At 46.7% G+C, this 20,665-nt stretch overlaps 2 protein-coding genes across 3 annotated transcripts in view; one reads left to right on the top strand and one right to left on the bottom strand.

Annotated features, from left to right (window-relative positions):
- Nucleotides 1-20,665, bottom strand: part of slco5a1 (solute carrier organic anion transporter family member 5A1) — an 82,717-nt gene that overhangs the window by 19,413 nt on the left and 42,639 nt on the right. The window contains exon 5 of one of the 2 annotated variants that reach the window (XM_003219635.4): nt 2,260-2,424. The exons of the other annotated variant lie outside the window; for it this stretch is intronic. Within the exon in view, the coding sequence (XP_003219683.2) occupies nt 2,260-2,424 (165 nt within the window). The remainder of the gene's footprint in view (nt 1-2,259; nt 2,425-20,665) is intronic. 2 annotated transcript variants of the gene reach the window in all.
- On the top strand, nt 5,735-11,002 carry LOC134298856 (uncharacterized). The gene is made up of 2 exons (XM_062980283.1): nt 5,735-7,500; nt 10,729-11,002. The coding sequence occupies exons 1-2, from the start codon at nt 5,953-5,955 to the stop codon at nt 10,768-10,770; spliced, it is 1,590 nt and encodes a 529-aa protein (XP_062836353.1). The 5' UTR covers nt 5,735-5,952; the 3' UTR covers nt 10,771-11,002.

The raw sequence follows: 20,665 nt of genomic DNA, 5'->3' as shown, positions 1-20,665 counted from the left end.
ATATCTGAAATACAAGGCAGTTAATGTTAAAAACAATCCTCAATTATGACATGTTTTCCTAAAAGGAGATTATAATGGGAAGCATGTGCTAAACAAAGGTGTTATGTGACAAAATGCAGGAAGAGACCTGAAATCAAATGAGTGGTGACTAAATTTTTTCCCCCAGAGGACTAAAATCCATTCAGACAGTATCACTTCGAGGACACCACCTAACAGTCAGGGTATTTAAGAATTATTCAGTCTGAATTATCAAACATCTTGAGAATTGACATTTTTTCATTGTGTCAGGGATGGCAAGAGCTCTTTTCCTCTATATAAATACTTGCTAGTTTCGCTCTCTCTCATTCCTAGTTTTGACATTAGTAAAAATTCTCCACAGCAAGCATAATAGTTCTCCTGGATCTTTATGTTTTGGAGTATACATGTAATTATAGGCAAAGATTAACTAAGGCTCTTGGGTATGTGAAAGTACACAGAAACAACATTCATAGTGCTAGGAAAGCTTCTCCAGTGATCAAATGGAATTACAGACCTGTCAATCAGGTCAGACATTATTTATATAATACACAACTTCCATACCCTATGGAGATATATTCATACTCTCTACGGTCTTGCCCAAAACCATTCCCCCTCCTCCTTTTAATTTTCAGCCCCTGCATGCAGCTTCGATTGTCAGCAACCTCCTGTCAACAACATTTTAACCAATTTGAAGAGTCTGTATGTGTACCTGTTTTATGGCAACTCCATGAATTTAATAGGAATTTCTTAAGCAAGGAATACTCAGAGGTGGTTTTTCCAGTTCCACCCTCCGAAATATACCCTGCACCACATGGTATTCCTTTACAGTCTCCCATCCAAATACTAAGGTGAATCCTGCTTAGCTTATTACATCAGATAGGATATGGTGCTCTGAGGGTATTTAGGTATTTAAGATCTAAAATTAGACTATTCCATATGACTTTTATTTTAAAAGCTGACCAATGGTACATATTTCCCAGAAATATGAGGGAGTCCTCATATGTGATGCAGAGAAGTTGAGTGCTTCAGAATGAAATGGCTTGCCTGAGTTGTGCAAAAATGAGAAACTTCTATCCATTGCACCACATCTCCAAGGTGGGAGATGGTTCTTCATATGATGTGTTGGTCTAAGTCGATCATTCAGAAGTACCCCACCTGCCTGCATAGCAGACCTACCATGCGAGCAGCTTCCTTAAGTTTTAGGTGGGTTCTTAGCACCCATAGGGACTTGGGGCGGCTTACAAAATAACACACAGTTGTGCCATACAACATATAAAATGCAACACAACAACATATAAAATCATATAACAAGAGCTCCTGCATCTGATGTGGCAGAGCTCCTCAGGGTGACTGAAGTCAAGAATGCCAAACATGGCTAATGCACCAGGAGTTGTATGGGACTGGGGCTCTTTTCAAAATGCTTGTGTGCAATTCATCCTTCTCCTAAGGGTAATAGGTAACTTAAGGTGATTATTATTATTATTATTATTATTATTATTATTATTATTATTATTATTATTATTTGTTAATAATAACAAATTCAGTGCAAGATCTCCTCCTATGTCTTTTCGAAGCTATTTTGACTGTATGACTGAATGATGGAGTGTATTGCAACCAATAGCTAGCATTATAGCTAAAGTCACAACTTACAATTTAAGGGAACTCTGAGGCCATAATTAATTTTCCTGATTGTTGTTTATATTGGATGTTGATGTTTTCAATGGTCTCAAAACCATTTAAATTCTGGGAACAGAAGAATGTTCAACTGGATGGACCCTGGTCAGATCTACTTTAGCAATTCATTGTAGCATGCTTTCATGGCTTTTAAAAGACCATTCATACAAGATTTCTATAATTACAACAATAATAGTATCCTCTGGAATGAAAAAAAAAGATATAGGAAGATCAGTTGACTGATGAAAGATTTGCAATGCCAGAGCAATCATTCCACTCTGGAGATTTTATATCACATTATATACTGACCTGAATCAGAGCTTGGAACAATTATGTTTTGAACTACAGTTTTCAAAATACTCCAGTCACTGTCTACGTTGGTTGGATAATTCTGAAAATGGTAACCCACCATAACTTTCCCATACTCTAACAACTCATAAGGCAACAAAATAAGCCAAACTGAACACAGAGAAAGAGGAACAGTATTGCTGAAACCTCTGCATGACCCCCCTCAATCATAGAAAAACCATCTTTACAAATTTCCTGACCAGAATGGCAATGCCTTACCAGTGTAGATGCTGGCATTGGAAGCTGGAATGCCAAACTGTGACTCGATGAATTTGGGTATAAAGGTAATAAAAGCAGTAACAATGGCACTCTCAGCTGTGTATGACAAACTCACAAAAAGGAATGTCATGTTGCTTAAGATCCTTACAGCTGCTCTTGGAAGTTCTACAAAATGACAAAAAATATAAAATAACATGAATGCTATCTATAACAGATGAAAAGTAAAAACAAACTTGGTCTGCTTTTAAATGAACTCAAAGGAATGGCTACAACTTAAGCTATGAAAAATAATAATAATAATAATAATACTTGTGATTTTGTGATACAAAATCCAGCATATCTATCTTGTTTGCTGTGACATAATAAAATAATAATAATAATAATAATAAATCATCTTTATTTATATCCTGCTTTTCTCCCAAAAAGGGGACCCAAAGCAGCTCCCAACATATTAAATACAGTATAAAATCAACAGCAGTTAAACACATATATAACACATGAACACATCAATAAAATATATATTGCAAATTCATAGCCTATTGCATAAGTCATTAGAAAATAACTGCACCCAGTCTATGGGCACATATCCTTTTGGCAAATGTGAATCTCTATGAGTATGTGGAAGCCACCTTTTAAAAGCCACTAGTCAATAAAAGCTTGAACTTGTTAAAAGTCAACTCTTTGGACAAGTGATATTTACAAGCATTAATGTAATAGCACACTGGTAACTCAGCTGTTAAACTGAAGAAACATGTCTTGTAGTTGTAGTTGCCCAAAAGATATACGGTCCCTTGAAACATCTTACTAAAAATATGCACTCAGAGATAAAAAAAGAAGAAGTATTCTTTGAAAAATAACATATTTTGATTATTCATAAACATCTATTAATTTACCATACAGGCACATTTTTAATTGTTCAGTTACAGATAGGATACAGTTTCTTCTCTGTGTTGTGTACGTAGGGTATCATTCTTTATCAATAGTCCATAGTCTTTAAGTATACTTTTACTCACTGAAGTCCATAAGCAAACATGCATCTATGTAAGTCTAAACAGCAATCTGCTTTCATAGAATTATAGAGTTGGAAGAGACCTCATGGGCCATCCAGTCCAACCCCCTGCCAAGAAGCAAGAAATCTCATTCAAAGCACTCCCGACAGATTGCCATCCAGCCTCTACTTAGAAGCCTCCAACAAAGGAGTCTCCACCACACTCCAGGGCAGAGAGTTCCACTGCTGAACAGCTCTCACAGTGAGGAAGTTCTTCCTAATGTTCAGGTGGAATCTCCTTTCCTGTAGTTTAAAGCCAATGTTCCGTGTCGTAGTCTCCAGGGCAGCAGAAAACAAGTTTGCTTCCTCCTCCCAATGACTTCCCCTCACATATTTATATATGGCTATCATGTCTCTCTCAGCCTTCTCGTCTGCAGGCTAACATGACCAGCTCTTTCAGCCGCTCCTCAGAGGGCTTGTTCTCCATACCCTTGATCATTTTAGTCGCCCTCCTCTGGAACCTTCCAGCTTGTCAACATCTCCCTTCAATTGTGGTGCCCAAAATTGGACACAGTATTCCATGTGTGGTCTGACCAAGGCGGAATAGAGGGGTAGCATGACTTCCCTGGATCTAGACACCATACTCCTATTTATGCAGGCCAAAATCTCATTGGCTTTTTTAGTCGCCACATCACATTGTTGGCTCATGTTTAACTTGTTGTCCATGAGGACTCCAAGATCCTTGTCACACATACTGCTGTTGAGCCAGGCATTTCATTTCTTTGCCTAAGTGGAGTATCTTGCACTTGTCCTGTTGAACTTCATTTTGTTAGTTTCAGCCCATCTCTCTAATCTGTTAAGATCATTTTGAATTCTGCTCCTGTCTTCTGGAATATTAGCTATCCCTCCCAATTTGGTGTCGTCTGCAAACTTGATGATCATGCCTTCTAACCCTTCATCTAAGTCATTAATAAAGATGTTGAACAGAACCAGGTCCAGGATGAAACCCTGTGGCACTCCACTTGTCACTTCTTTCCAGGATGAAGAAGACGCATTGGTGAGACCCTTTGGTTTGTTCCCTTAGCCAATTACAAATCCACCTAACTGTAGTTTTGTCTAGCCCACATTTTACTAGTTTGTTTGTCAGAAGGTCATGGGGGACCTTGTCAAAGGCCTTACTGAAATCCAGATATCTTACATCCACAGCGTTCCCTACATCTACCCAATCTGTAACTCTATCGAAAAAAGAGATCAGATAAGTTTGGCATGACTTGCTTTTAATAAATCCGTGTTGACTATTAGTCCAAACACATCCATGCATCCACCTCCACTGAGGTCTGATGCAAGAATGCTCCCATTGAAGTCTGAACAGAAAATGAAAACAAAATGGAGTCTTGAGTTTACACATGCTAGGTACAATCACATGTCTATAACTCCTCGCACACCAAAGAGTTAAACTGGCAAATCAACAAACACATAGAATACAGGTTAGCGAATATATACATTAACAAATAAATGGTGAGAGTCTTGGGAGGTTGCTATTTCCAATAATATAACATATTTTATATTGCATATTTTAAAAAACCATATGCATTATTATGGTGTCTCATTTGATCATATTGCACTTCACTCCGCTCAATAAGAGATAGCCTCCCTGCCCCTTCAGTCTAGATTTCTTCATTGAAGCTTGCCTAAACAGAAAGGCTTTTAGTTGTTTCTGAAGGATAACAGAGAAGGAACTGTTTTAATTTCCTTCAGGAGAGTATTCCAAAGGCTCGGGGTGGCCACCAAGAAGGCCCTCTCTCTCGTTGCCTTCAAGCATATTTGAGGTGGTGGCGGAAGTGAGAACAGGGCATCTCCCGATGATCTTAGTGATCTGACAGGTTGGTATAATGAGATGCAGTCAGATAGGTAAGTTGGACCTGAACTGTTTAGGGCTTTAAAGGTCCAAACCAGAACCATGAATCAGGCTAGGAAACAAATTGGTAGCCAGTGCAGGTGCTGTAGCAAGAGAGTGGTGCACTCCTTCGGTCCAGCACCTGTAAGTAGCCTGGCTTCAGCTCTTTGAACTACAGTAGTCTCTCACTTATCCAACATAAACGGACCGGCAGAACGCTGGATAAGCAAATATGTTGGCTAATAAGGCGGGATTAAGGAAAAGCCTATTAAACATCAAATTAGGTTATGATTTTACAAATTAAGCACCAAAACATGTTATACAAGAAATTTGACAGAAAAAGTAGTTCAATACGCAGTAATGCTATGTAGTAATGCTATGTACTGTATTTATGAATTTAGCACCAAAATATCACGATGTATTGAAAATATTGACTACAAAAATGCATTGGATAATCCAGAACGTTGGATAAGTGAGTGTTGGATAAGTGAGACTCTACTGTAGTTAATACTAATAATAATTATTATAATGATAATAAACCTTTATTTATATACCGCTCCATCTCCTCGGGAGGACTCAGGGTGGTTTATAGTGTCAGAACCCTGCTACTAGAGCCTGGATGTGGCTCTGAGTTTCAGGGTCACTGACATTGATAAGACACCTGCGTCCCAGGACTCGGAGGAGAAACGGCTGATGGACTTGGCGGGGAATTTGCGCGGGGTTTTACTGAGCGGGAAGAGACTGTTCAAATGAGGGGGAGGGTATATAAAGGAGGGTTGGCCGGAGCCTCCCATTCTTGGCTTTTCTGATGTTCATGTTTCCTACAGTAAAAGTTCCTGGTGATACCACAGAGAGTCTCGTGTGTTCATTCAGGAGCGGCTGTGGTGAGCTGACACTAAGCCAAGAATACGGACACCATCCCGCTGTAGCGGTGAGGTGTAACATGCAAGTGGAGGATGAAGAGCTCTTGGGCGCCGGAGGAGGAAGGTCGGAAAGGGCCACTCCCGAGACGGACGCTGAGTTCCACCAGCTGGCGGCCCTGGCGTCATCCACCGCTTATGCCCAGCCAAATGGGGTAACCCAGAGGCGCGGAGTGGTGCGGGGAGATAGCACCGGAGGAGAGGAAGGTTCACCTTCCCCAGGCCCGCAAAAGATGGTGTTTCTGGAGGAGAGGATGTCGGCGATGGAGACCACCCTGGCAGTGATGTCGAGGGCGATGGAGCGCCTGGCGGTTTTGGCGGAGCCGGAGCGAGGAAGGGAACTCCGGGCTAGCTCAATGTGGGACGTGAGCATGGGAAGCAGCCAGGGCTTTGCAGACCTCCCAGCACCGAAGGGAAGGGAAATGCGAAAGGAGCCCGGTGCCCGGCCCAAGATCCAAACGAGCCTGACGCGGGTGGAGGAGAGTGACGACGAAGGGGAAAAGCCTCCGAGAATCCCGGCTACGCTCCCAACTGAGACCCTGGTGCCCCTGGCGAATGCCGGGCGTGGCACAGGACAAAGGGAAGCAGCAGCGGGGCCCACTGGCCCGCAAGGGGGCTTGCGACGGGCGGAGAATTGGGGATTGCCACCACAGGGACCCCTACCGAGACGAGAGGAACTAAGGATCGAGTTTGGGGGAGAGTCCTCTGAACTGGATTTTTTCCTGACCACGGTGAGGGGCTATATGGAGGACAATGCCCACACTTTTAGAACGGAATCCAGCCGGGTACGGGCCATTGGTGCAGTGTTGAAGAGGGGAGCGGCCAGCTGGTACGTTCAACTACACGCGCGGCGCGACCCATGTCTGGGGTCACTCCGACGCTTTATGGGGGCCCTGGAGACCCGTTTCCGAGATCCACTGGAGCAGATCCGGGCGAGGGAGGAGTTGAAGACCGTCTCCCAGGGGCAGAGGTCGGTATCTGAGTATGCGGAGGAGTTCCAATGCCTCGCTGAAAAGGTGCCGGAATGGTCTGCAGTGACAAAGATAGAACTCTTCAAAGAGGGGCTCAGGCGGGAGATCCTCTCCTGGGCGGTGCATCGTGATGAGCCTGACACACTGCGCGGATGGATTCAGCTGGCGGGGCGCATCGAGACATCGCTGGCCCAGGCGAGGAGGCACCGAGGAGGGCTACAGCAGCGGCCGCAGATGAAAGAGGGGAGCCGGAAGGAGGGATCAACCCCAGCCGGGAGGAGAACGGAGCCGACAGGGAACGTGAGCACCAGCAGGAGGGGCTGCTTCGTGTGCGGCCGTTTGGGCCACAGGGCTGCCGAGTGCTGGCAGAGAAAAGGGGAAGGCGGAGGCCCGCCCAAACCAAGAGCCGTGGCAGGGAAACGCGCCGAGGAAGAACCACCGATGAGGCACCACTCGGGGGGGTTGGTAAGTCAGGACAAAGCCATGATAGTGGTCCCCATTCAGCTGGAAAGTGGCAGCAAACAAGCAACCTGCAAAGCATTTGTGGATTGTGGATGTTCCAGGAACATCATCTCCCCTGAATTAGCCGAGGGATTGGGATGCGAAAGAACGAACCTAGAATCCCCAATAGCTTTTTCGCAGTTGGACGGATCCACAGCATCGGGATCATTAGCTAAGTACAGTGCCGAAGATGTAAAGTGTAAGATAGGGAGTTGGGAAGGAAAGGTGTCGTTTGTGATATCACAAATAGCCAGCTATAATGTTATACTAGGCATGCCATGGCTGGGGCAGGCCAACCCGCAAATCAACTGGGAGGATAAGAGCATGATCTTCAGGATGAAGTTGGAAGGAGGGAGCCAGGAAGTGGAAAGGGAGCCGGGGAAAAGGGGGGAGGAAGACTCTATCAGGATAGCAGAACTGGCAGATAAATTACCCCCAGAGTATCGGGATTTTGTGGACGTATTTGATGAGAAGGAAGCAGACAGTTTCCCACCGAAGCGGAGAGTTGAAGTGAAGATAGAGCTAGTCCCAGGAGCAGAGCTTCCTAAGGCAAAAATATACCCAATGTCGGCTAGGGAAAAGGAGGAACTGAGAAAATACATTGATAAAAACCTAGCGAGGGGTTTCATAGAGCCTTCAAATTCCCCTCTAGGGGCGCCTGTGTTGTTCAGGCGCAAAAAGGACCAAACGCTGAGACTCTGCATTGACTACAGGGGCCTGAATGCAATCAGTTCTGGAAATAAATACCCCCTACCTTTAGTGAAGGACTTGATCGCCCAGTTATCGGAGGGACAGATATTCACTAAATTGGACTTAATTGAAGCGTACCATAAATTGCAGATTAAACCAGAGGACAGGTGGAAGACGGCCTTCTCCTGTGCATTCGGATTATTCAATTATCGTGTGCTCCCTTTCGGTTTGTGCGGCGGAGGCGCCGCGTTCATGCAATTAATCAACGAAGTGTTGCATCCATTGTTGTACAAGGGAGTCTTTGTTTTTTTAGATGACATATTGTTAGTATCTCGGACTAAGGAGCAACACATAGAACTAGTCAGGGAAGTCCTGCAAAAGTTGAGAGAAGCAAAACTGTATGCGAAGCTTGCCAAGTGCGAGTTCAATAAAGACCAGATAGACTTTCTGGGGTATAGGATTTCCTCCCAGGGAGTGGCGATGGACCCTGCGAAGGTAGAAGACGTGAGGGGGTGGGAAGCCCCCAAAACACGGAAGCAGCTGCAATCCTTCCTAGGGTTCGCAAACTTCTATAGAACATTTATCAAGGACTTTGCGCGCCTCACTTTGCCATTAACGGATTTGTTAAAGACTAAAGGTAGGGGAGAAACAGCCAAAGTGAAGGCCCCAGGGGCCAAACTGACCTGGACAATAGAATGCCAGGAAGCTTTCGAAGCCCTTAAAAAGCGTTTTACTGAGGAGCCTGTCCTACAGCACCCTGATATGTCTAAAGCCTTTGTATTACATTGCGATGCGTCAGACCGGGCATATGGGGCAGTTCTGCTACAGAAAGACGAGGGGGGGAACCTGAAGCCATGTGGCTATCTGTCAAAAAAGTTTAGCGATACAGAAAAAAACTGGCCGATTTGGGAGAGAGAAGCCTTAGCGATTCTAAAAGCACTAGAGTGCTGGAGACACTTCCTGGAAGGAAGTGGAACACCGTTTGAGGTGTGGACTGACCATAGAAATTTACAGTATCTAAGATCCCCTCGTAAACTATCAGCGAAGCAAATTAGATGGGCCCAATATTTCAGCCGTTTTGATTTCAGACTCAGATTCTTCCAGGGGAAACATAATATACTCGCTGACGCTCTCTCTCGGATGCCTCAGCACGGGGGAGGAATTCAGGAATCTGAAGGGAGTATTTTTCTTGATAAGCAATGGGGCCTGGCAGTACTAACTCGAGCACAAGCGGCCAAAGAAAACAAACGTACTGCCATTTCCACGGGGGGAGGAGAAATATGGGAGGAAGAGTTGAAGCGAGCGTATGGAATGGACAAATGGTTACAAACAAACAAAGAAAAGGGAGAATTGTGTGGGGATTTGGTGTTTGTAAATAAGAAATTGTATATTCCTGAATGTTTAAGACGAGAAATGTTAAGGAAGTACCATGATAACAAGGGTGCGGGTCATCTAGGCCCCACCAGGACTATTAAACTGTTGGCCAAACAATGCTGGTGGCCCGGAATGAGGAAAGACGCCAGGGGATACGTCACGCAGTGTGAATTATGTGCAGAGGGAAAAACACCACCGGGGAAGCCCCAGGGGCTATTGCAGAAGGTGGTGGAGCCCATGAGGCCATGGGAATGCGTAGCCATGGATTTTGTAGGCGAACTACCCCCCAGCAGAGGCCACAGATACATTTGGACAATATTGGACCTATTCTCAAAACAGGCACACTTTGTGGCTCTGCCAAAACTCCCTTCAGCTGAAAAACTTGCTGATTTGTATGTGAAGCATGTATATCGCCTACATGGGTGTCCCGACAAGATAATTAGTGACCGGGGAGTCCAATTTACTGCAAAATTTTGGGGAAAATTCTTACAGCTGTTAGGAGCAGAAAGGAACCTGAGCTCGGCCTTTCATCCCGCGACCAACGGGGGGGTCGAACGTACCCAACAGACACTGTGCCAATTCTTAAGGATGTACACCAATTATAGACAGGATGATTGGGCGGACCTTCTTCCGTTTGCTGAGATGGCTTTTAACGGGGCCGTACATTCGGCCACAGGTCGTGCCCCATTCGAAATAGTATACGGACAGGAGGTGGCACCTTTCCCCAGGCTACCCGAGTGGAAGGAAGGGGAGGGCCAGACCGACGAGGAATGGCCGGCCAAAATCAAGCAAGGGTGGCAAACCGTGGTAGAGGCATTGCGGGAAACACAAAAGAAGTACAAGCTCTTTGCGGATCGTAGGCGCCGAGAGGGGGACAAATTGGGCGAAGGAGATCTGGTTTGGCTGAGCACAAAAAACCTGAAATTGGGGTTCCCATCCAAGAAATTGGCTCCACGCTATATAGGGCCATTCAGGGTAGCAAAAAGAATAAACGAAGTGACCTATGAGCTGAGGCTACCAAAGGACCTAGGAAAGGTACACCCGGTATTCCATTGCAGCCTGTTAAAAAAGTATAAAGGAACTCTGGACAGCGGAGAACAATAGTTGTGTTTAATCTTTTCCTTCCAGGACGAAGGGGAGGAGGACGCCATGTCAGAACCCTGCTACTAGAGCCTGGATGTGGCTCTGAGTTTCAGGGTCACTGACATTGATAAGACACCTGCGTCCCAGGACTCGGAGGAGAAACGGCTGATGGACTTGGCGGGGAATTTGCGCGGGGTTTTACTGAGCGGGAAGAGACTGTTCAAATGAGGGGGAGGGTATATAAAGGAGGGTTGGCCGGAGCCTCCCATTCTTGGCTTTTCTGATGTTCATGTTTCCTACAGTAAAAGTTCCTGGTGATACCACAGAGAGTCTCGTGTGTTCATTCAGGAGCGGCTGTGGTGAGCTGACATATAGCATGTACAAAACAGTTGTCAAAACAACATACAACGGCATGAACAAACAAACATATTAAAAATGTCATAAAACAGCAATAAAAACAGTTCAATCTAAAAATGAACACAGTTACAGTACCAATCAGCATGAGGGAGACCAATATAGTAATCTACCTGTGAGGTAGACATAATCAATTAAAAGATAGGTAAAGACTTATACTCCAGTGTATCATAGGACCCGGGGGTGGATAGTGCGTAAAGCAAGGTCAACATGTTGAACACTGCTCAAAGACCTCCCGGAACCACCAGGTTTTCAGTTCCTTGCGGGAAGAGGGCAATGTAGGGGCTTACCTGATCTCTTTGGGGAGGGCGTTCCAGAGCCAGGGGGCCACCATTAAGATAGCCCGCTTTCTCATCTCCACCAGCCATGCTTGAGACAGTGGTGGCAGTGAAAGAAGGGCCTCCCTGGCAGATCTTAAGGCCTGTGCCGGTTCATAGGTGGAGATGCAATCACAGAGATAGGCAGGGCCTGAGCCGTTTCTGGGCACTCTTCAGGGGCAGCCTCACATAGAGCCTGTTACAGTAATCTAGGTGGGATGAAACCAAAGTGTGGACCACCATGGCCAAGTCTGGCTTCTCAAGGTATGGTTGGTGGGGCCAGATATGACCTGGAACAGCCCCATGGTTGTCATGGTGGCCATGAAGTCCTGAGCCACTTCCAACAGGCTAGTCTCTGGACGGATGTTGAAGCCCCCCAGCACTATTAGCTGATGGGACTCCAACACCAGCTTGGCTAGCTCAGGTAGAAAAACTGTTGAACAGCGGGGGTGGGTGGTACACTAACTGAATCCCTATTCTTCCCAGCTGCCCACCTTTAAATAGACACACTCGAACTCAGTTGACTGCGGAATGGGGCATCTGATCAGGGAGATGGAATTTGGACACACCACTGCCACTCCTCCTCCCCACCACAGGTCTAGCCTGCTGCTGTACCAAGAAACCTGGTGGGAAAAGCCAGGAGAGATTAACCGCTCCCCCGCGCAGCTTCGTTCAGCCAGGTCCTGGTAATACACACCAGATCAGCTTGTTCATCCAGGATCAAGTCCTTATTAGAGATGTTTTACTATTACTGACCTGGAATTTAGCAGCAGCAGTTTCAGCCCGGGGGCGGGGGCTTGCCACCATATACATCCATGTTCCCTACTGGAGGAGACAGTCTGGAGGCAACAAAAATTTACTGCGCTCCCCTTGATGGTAACAATACTGTCTCCTCCTCCTGCACCTCCTCCTGCCTTGAATCACTGATGGTCTTCTCAGTCTCGGAAATCCCTCTCCTCCCTTTGTAAGTGCATCCCTTACTGTTAATACAGCCTAGCCAACTGAGGTAGAAATTATGTAGTTTCAACAGCAAATTAAAATTAAAGGCGTACATTACAGCCCATCCCGACATACCTCCCCATCCCCTTCCACCATCAATATTTATTTTATTTATTATTATTTACAGTATTTATATTCCGCCCTTCTCACCCCGAAGGGGACTCAGGGCGGATCACATTATAACACACATAGGGCAAACATTCAATGCCCATAAACACATCAAACAGAGACTGAGAGACACACGCAGAGGCAAGTTAACGTTCTTCTGAGGGGATGTTCGATTCTGGCCACAGGGGGGAGCAGCTGCTTCATCATCCACACTGACGGCACTTCCTCATTCCAGGTCGTAAATTAGTTAATCTTGCCTCCCCACTTTATAAGTGGTACCTTATCTCCTACTTGATAGATGCAACTATCTTTCGGGTTGCTAGGTCAGCAACGAGCAGGGGCTATTTTTATTTTTAATTGACGGGTGCTCACCCCGCCACGGGCTGGCCTCGAACTCATGACCTCATGGTCAGAGTGATTTAAGGCAGCTGCTCAACAGCTGCACCACAAATATCTTTTTTTTCACCCCTTATAACCCCTTCTGGGACTCTTGGTCACAAACTCTGCATAGCCCTTGATCAGAGTACTAATCAGGCGTAATATAGCAGAAAACAGTATTATGGATCTTGGGTCACGCATGTTATAACTAGCAAGTAATGTTGTTATTTTTATCAGAGCAATGATAAACAAGTGTTAGTGTGCTCAAGGGGTGGGAGGGAAGGTCAGGGTTTGAAGACTTTTATAGAGTGCTGTGGGCAGTCTCAAAATGAGATCTTTGACTAACAAACCTCAGGTTAATTTAGTCCAGTTGCCATTATATTGATATCTGCAAATGTTTAATTCTAAAGCAGAAGGTAACAATAATAAAATTGGTCTGAACAAGTGGCTCAAACAAACAACCTGGCAGCAACATACATGGATTTTAGCTAGCACTGATGTCAAAAGCACAGCTGTCCTAATTTGGCAGGCTTAAAACTAGACTAGAATGTTTTATGGCATTCCTGACTTGAATTGTCAGGGCGATTTATGTCCAACCTGGCATGACTCTAATCAATCAGTAGGCAATCATTGTTGCAGCAATGACAATGACCAAGAGCCAAAGAACAGCAGCAAGAGCTCCTCACCAGCATCGAATAGCTGAGAAGAACAGGGACTGAAAAGCGCTGGTAGTCCTAGTCAGGCCTGGGTCCTTGCAGATGCCCCAATCACCGGATTGATACGATGGAAAGCTGGCTGAGAGACTCCCCAGCCCTTTTTACCTCGGCACCATCTTGAATCCATGATACAATTCTTCCTGAGCAGTCTGCTCTCAGAATAACACCACAATCACATTCAGTACAACTTCCTTCCAATGTAGAATGATTCCACCAAAGCATTTTCTGGAGAAGAATTTCAATGCAGGGCATTATGTGATGTGTGTAAATGGTCCCATGAATAATCCAGGAACCTCCAGTTAAATGATCAGATGTGAGATTATGAAAAAGATCTGTGTCAAAAATGCTAGTGAGTGAGCAATATCTAAACCATAAAGTTTCTAATTACACATAGCCTCCTACACTCAAACTAGTATTGCTGTTTTAAAGTAGTTTTATTGTTGAATGTTTGGTAACGACATGAAGGCACAGAACAGTAAAAAGTGGAGTTGTGTCTGGGTATCAGCATTGAAGCTAGAGCCCAAAAAATGGTGGAGGACAAGTCCGTGATTTCTGCAGTAAGTATTGGCTATGTTTATATGTTAAGCCAAAGCTTCAGAAACCATTTTTTTTCGTGTCAGGAGAGATTTGAGAAACTGCGTGTTTTAGAGAAGATACACACTACTATCAGACCAATTTACTTCTCAATTCTTGGTGTTAAGGAAACTGTGATTTAATGTAAGCCAGGAATCACATAGAGGAGTACAGGATCGATCAGTAGAATGGCAGAATAGTTTTCATCCATGGCTTTAAGGGGGGGGGGGGGGGGTATGTAGCTGTAAACAAACATGGGATAGCACAAAATATTCTGCTACCACATTTGATAACAGGAGAAAATTTATGAAATGTGTAGCATAAAACAAGTGGGAAACTACTGAAAGGAGGTAGGGCAGATATTTCCTATTAATCCCTGGTGTACCACGTAATTTTCAAGGGACACAGCCACAATCCTGAGCTCACTGGCTCCCAGCCTGAAGTAATAAATGGAGGCTTTCCACCTTGAGATTTGCTTGGGTAGCTGTGATGACTCATGGGCCATGTAGTCCCGTTCCTAGTGCTGTTGTGAATGATGAAGAGGAAAACTTGGGTTTTCCACCATTTCAGCCAGAAAAGGAACTATCCCAGCCAGAAATTGAGCCTTTGCACCTGCAGGAGGCTTGTCTTCCAGAAATCTGCCAAACAAGCCCTGAGTCGAGTTCTCCCCCTTTTTCGCGCCGTAATTATTATCTCCAGCAAAAAGGAGTGCAACAAGCTAATCGCAGGAGCTTGAGAATTGCAGCAAAGCATTCAGATGATTAAGCCTGCTGCCATGAGAAATTTTAGGGAGTCATACATCTGGACACAGAGATTGACTTTCGTTTCTGATTCCCCAGAGAAGTGTTCTCTGGTGGGAAAACGAGGCCTATTTAGGTTCCTTGCTCCCGAAGGAATCTTGCGGAGTCAATTCGTCAGCTACCGGAGCAGCGTGTGTGGACAGCTACTCCTGCTTCCAAGCCTTTGTTCCTGTTCCAAGCCTTCGTTCTCAGCCTTGTTTTCTCCCCGGATCTTGCCTTGTTTCCCGGACCTCGCCAAGTAATTACCACGGATCTTGTTCTTGCTCCTCGTTTCCTTGTTGCCTTGAATCAAGCTTTGTGTGCCAAGAATCAAGTTATTTCCTAGCCTTGCTCAAGTTCATGGACTAAAGGACCTTGTCATCTCCCCTCACTTGCTTGGCAAGTGAGTGTTTCGGTTATTGGATTACAACTTTGGACCTTACTATTTCATATTGGACATTGCTTTTTTGGACTAATTTTGACCTTTCCTGAAAGGTCTATTTCTGGACTATTTCCTATACTTGTTTTTATTAACTTTATATATTTCCTTAATAAAGATATTAGATAGATTCTGGCCTCTGTGTATGGTTATTGGTGCTCTGCAGCCTGGGTCGTGACAGTTTGACTCCGCCACCCTAAGCACCAATTAACCTAGGCCAGAATGTCTACAGGAGCCGGACCGGGGGCCCAACCACTCAGTTACACCATCGACAAGGATGAAGTGGACCGCATCCGTGATAAGCTCAATGCGCAGGAGGGAGAAATAAGGGGATTGAAGGAACGCGGAATCTGTCTCCCGGCCCTGGCGCTGCCAACCAAGTTTACTGGAGAAGCTTCTAAGGTTCATGTTTTCCGTCGCCAATGCCAGGCTTATCTAGAGGCCCGTAATGCCGAGTTTCCCCAAGAAGACATCAAGGTGGCGTGGATCTACAGACTCCTGGACGGGCCAGCGGCCAACTGGGCGACGGCACTGTTCGACCAAGACTCCCCACATCTAAGATCAGCGCAACAATTCTTGGATCACATTAAGGCGACTTGGGGAATTGAGGACAATTTGGAGGCAGCCGGCCACAAACTCCGGCGCCTCTCCCAAGGGGACAGACCCATGTCCCAGTACATAGCCGAGTTCCGAGTGCTGGCCCATAACACCGGATGGAACGATATAGCCCTCAGAGGACAATTTCGGGAGGGTCTCAATATCGAGATGCTGGAGGAAATCTCCAAGGTGGATCCTCCACACTCTCTTGAAGCACTCATTGATCAATGTTTACGAGCTGAAGTCATGATTGCCAACAGAAGACAATGGATCCGAGGCCAGAGCGGTAGAACCGGAGCGAGACCTCCCGCTCCCACCGGCGTCCAGCCGCGTCCAGTGTGGAGACCCCCGCCACCAGCCCCATACCCCAGAGGAAGCGAGGAGGTGCCGATGCAGTTGGGCAATGTGCGTCCCAGATTAGATGCCGCCGAGAAGGCCCGCCGCCAACGCCTAAATCTCTGTTGGTACTGCGGAAACGGGGGCCACTTTGCCAGAGAGTGTCCAGCCAAAGGGAAGCCCGCCGCTCGTTTGGCGGCGGCGTCCTCCACGGAGACGAAGACGTCTGAGGCGGCTGGCGCACAGCCGGCGGGGGAAGCCAGCGACCGGGCGTAGAGAGGCTCGCCAACCCGGTCAAAAAACCCACTCAAGAGCCGCCAACCGGGGTCCTATTTCTCCTAGTGGTCACCTTGTGGTCAGTAAAAAAAGGACCCGTCATGGTCCACGCCATGATAGACTCAGGAGCCACCAACAACTTCATTGATAGAGAGTATGCCGACTCTCTGGGATTACAATATCACGACTTCAAGAACGCCCATGTGGTGCAAGCCATCGATGGCCGCCCCCTCAAGACAGGTCCAGTAAGCCAGTGGTCGGAACCCACCAGAATGTGGATAAGGGAACACATGGAAGAGATTTCCTTCTTTGTTACCGAGGTTCCCCACTTCCCTGTGATTTTGGGAATTCCATGGCTGACACTCCACGACCCAAGTATCTCCTGGTCCAACAGAGAACTGCAGTTTACTTCAAGATATTGCCAAAACCATTGCCTTGTAGCCAAGGTCTGCCATGCCACAGACGCTGAACCCATCATCACCTTGCCCAAGAAGTACTCAGAATATTGGGATGTATTCAATGAAAAAGAAGCCGAGAGACTACCCCCACATAGACCTTATGACTGTGCCATTGACTTGGTGGAGGGGGCCCCGATTCCGCGAGGACACCTCTACTCCCTGACTGAACCAGAGCAAGAAGCTCTCAGGGAGTTCTTAGAGACAAACCTCCGCAAGGGGTTTATCAGACCCTCTCAATCCCCAGCCGCTTCCCCAGTGATGTTTGTGAAAAAGAAGTCAGGGGACCTACGCTTGGTGGTGGATTATAGAGCATTGAACAATATCACTAAACGAAACCGGTATCCCCTGCCCTTGATCTCAGACCTCTTAGACCGGCTTCGAGGGGCTAAGGTTTACACCAAACTGGATCTTCGAGGAGCTTATAATCTAGTTCGCATCAGGGAAGGGAACGAGTGGAAGACTGCCTTCCAGACAAAATTCGGTTTATTCGAAACCCTGGTTATGAATTTCGGTTTATGTGGAGCTCCCGCAACGTTCCAGCATTTTGTCAACGATATTTTTCAGGATTATCTAGATCGGTTCCTGATTATCTACCTGGACGATTTTTTTGGTGTTTTCTAGATCACAATCAGAACATGAGAATCACGTCAGAATGGTGTTACAACGATTGCGGGACCACGGACTTTATGCCAAGTTGGAAAAATGCGCTTTTGATCTACAAGAGGTAGATTTTCTGGGATATCGTGTCTCGCCACTAGGGCTCACCATGGACCCGGCAAAGGTTGCAGCAGTATTGGAATGGCGGGCGCCAACCAACAAGACAGAGGTGCAACGATTCTTGGGGTTCGCGAACTACTACCGCAAGTTCATTCCAGACTTTGCTCGCTGGTCTGACCCAATCACCAGCTGCATCCATGGGAAACAGCCTTTCCGCTGGACAGATCAAGCAGAGAAAGGTTTCCAGCAACTAAAGAAATTATTCACGTCCCAGCCAATCCTTCAGCATCCAGATCCTGAAACCCCTTTTGTCGTGCAGGCGGACGCCTCCGATGTGGCGATTGGGGCTGTACTCCTACAACCAGTGGGAGATCATCTCCATCCTTGTGCCTTTTATTCCCGTCAATTGACTGCACCAGAGAGAAATTACACTATTTGGGAAAAAGAACTTTTGGCCATAAAGGCAGCCTTTGAAACTTGGAGACATTGGTTAGAAGGGGCCAAATATCCCATTGAAGTCCATACTGATCATCGGAATCTAGAGCATCTAAGAACTGCCCGCAAGCTAAATCAGAGGCAACAACGCTGGGCTTTATTCTTTGAACGTTTTAACTTCCAAATTCATTATGTAACCCCAGCCCAGACCAAGCAAGCAGATGCCCTGTCACGGAAACCGGAATACGCTGCAGGGCGCAAGGAGACCTTTGAGTCCCAGCTGCTACAACCCGAGAACTTTGCCACGCTCACAGTGGGAAACACCAAATCCACTCCCATTGAATCAACTCCCTCTACTCCAGGGCCCCTTTGTGCTCAGGAAATCAGGGCTAGTCAGCAAGCAGATGCTTGGGCACAAGACCAACTTCGCCAAGGGCTACGTTTTCCCTTTTCGCTCAAGGATGGGCTACTTTGCTATAGAAATCATGTTTACATCCCCCCAGGACCGGGCAGGGAAAAAGCACTTCGTCTGTGTCATGACTGCAAGCCAGCAGGGCATTTCGGACTATTCAAAACCATGCATTTGATCCTAAGAGACTTCTGGTGGCCCAAGATCCGCAAGGATGTGGAGAAATATGTCAACACCTGCCCAGTATGCCAGCGCTCCAAGACAAGAAGGGAAAGACCCTCAGGGCTTCTGCATCCCCTCCCTACCCCATCCCACCCATGGGAAATAATCTCTGCGGATTTTATCACTGATCTACCACCTTCCTGTGGATTCACCACGATCCTAGTGGTGGTGGACCTTTTTACCAAGTTAGCCCATTTCATTCCCTGTGATGGCCTTCCCACGGCCAAAGAGACTGCAGATCTATTTCTTCAACATGTTTTCAGATTACATGGATTGCCCAAGAGTTTGGTCACAGACCGTGGGTCCCAATTCACCTCTCGTTTCTGGAAAGCACTACAAAAACTATTGGGCATAGACTCTCGTTTATCTTCGGCTCACCATCCCCAAACGGATGGGCAAACTGAGCGCACCAATGCCACTTTGGAACAATACCTTCGCTGTTATGTGAACTACCAGCAGGACAATTGGGTTTCCCTGTTACCGCTGTCAGAGTTTGCCTACAACAATGGGGTCCAGGCTTCAACTAAAGAAACCCCGTTCTTTGCAAACTACGGCTTCCATCCACGTTTCTTTCCTCCCGTCATTGAAACCTCAGAAGTTCCCGCAGCAGAGGACTGGCTGCAGGAACTCACAGTGGTGCAACAACTTTTGCTCCAGCAACTGGACCAAGCCAAGGAGGACTATAAACGCCACGCTGACAAACATCGCCAGCCGGGCCCCGAAATCAAGGTAGGAGACCGGGTTCTTCTGTCCACTCGCTTTTTGCCCTCCCATCGCCCTTGCCGGAAATTAGATGCCCGTTTCATTGGGCCCTACCCAGTGGTGGCGCAACTTAACCCCGTGACTTTCAAACTCCAACTTCCGCGCTCTATGCGCATTCATCCAGTGTTTCATCGCTCTCTGCTCCTTCCGGCGGAAGGTGTGCGCCCTGATGCAGACCGGCCGGCCCCCACTCCTGTTTTGGTGGATGGGGAGGAGGAATTCGAGGTTCAGGACATTTTGGATTCTCGCTTTCACCGCCGCCGCCTACAATATCTCATTGACTGGGTGGGTTTTGGCCCCGAGGAACGTTCTTGGGAAGACGCTTCCACAGTCCATGCCCCCGATTTAACCCGCCGCTTCCATCTGACCTATCCCGCCAAGCCGCGGCCTCGCGCCTCGGGGAGAGAGTCCCAGTTTGAGAGGGGGCTTGAGGAGGGGGATAGTGTGATGACTCATGGGCCATGTAGTCCCGTTCCTAGTGCTGTTGTGAATGATGAAGAGGAAAACTTGGGTTTTCCACCATTTCAGCCAGAAAAGGAACTATCCCAGCCAGAAATTGAGCCTTTGCACCTGCAGGAGGCTTGTCTTCCAGAAATCTGCCAAACAAGCCCTGAGTCGAGTTCTCCCCCTTTTTCGCGCCGTAATTATTATCTCCAGCAAAAAGGAGTGCAACAAGCTAATCGCAGGAGCTTGAGAATTGCAGCAAAGCATTCAGATGATTAAGCCTGCTGCCATGAGAAATTTTAGGGAGTCATACATCTGGACACAGAGATTGACTTTCGTTTCTGATTCCCCAGAGAAGTGTTCTCTGGTGGGAAAACGAGGCCTATTTAGGTTCCTTGCTCCCGAAGGAATCTTGCGGAGTCAATTCGTCAGCTACCGGAGCAGCGTGTGTGGACAGCTACTCCTGCTTCCAAGCCTTTGTTCCTGTTCCAAGCCTTCGTTCTCAGCCTTGTTTTCTCCCCGGATCTTGCCTTGTTTCCCGGACCTCGCCAAGTAATTACCACGGATCTTGTTCTTGCTCCTCGTTTCCTTGTTGCCTTGAAT

This window comes from Anolis carolinensis, chromosome 4, assembly GCF_035594765.1.
Source record: "Anolis carolinensis isolate JA03-04 chromosome 4, rAnoCar3.1.pri, whole genome shotgun sequence".
Classification (NCBI taxonomy): domain Eukaryota; kingdom Metazoa; phylum Chordata; class Lepidosauria; order Squamata; family Dactyloidae; genus Anolis; species Anolis carolinensis.
Note: the sequence above shows the minus strand (reverse complement) of the source record. Positions and strands in the feature narration are given on the sequence as shown.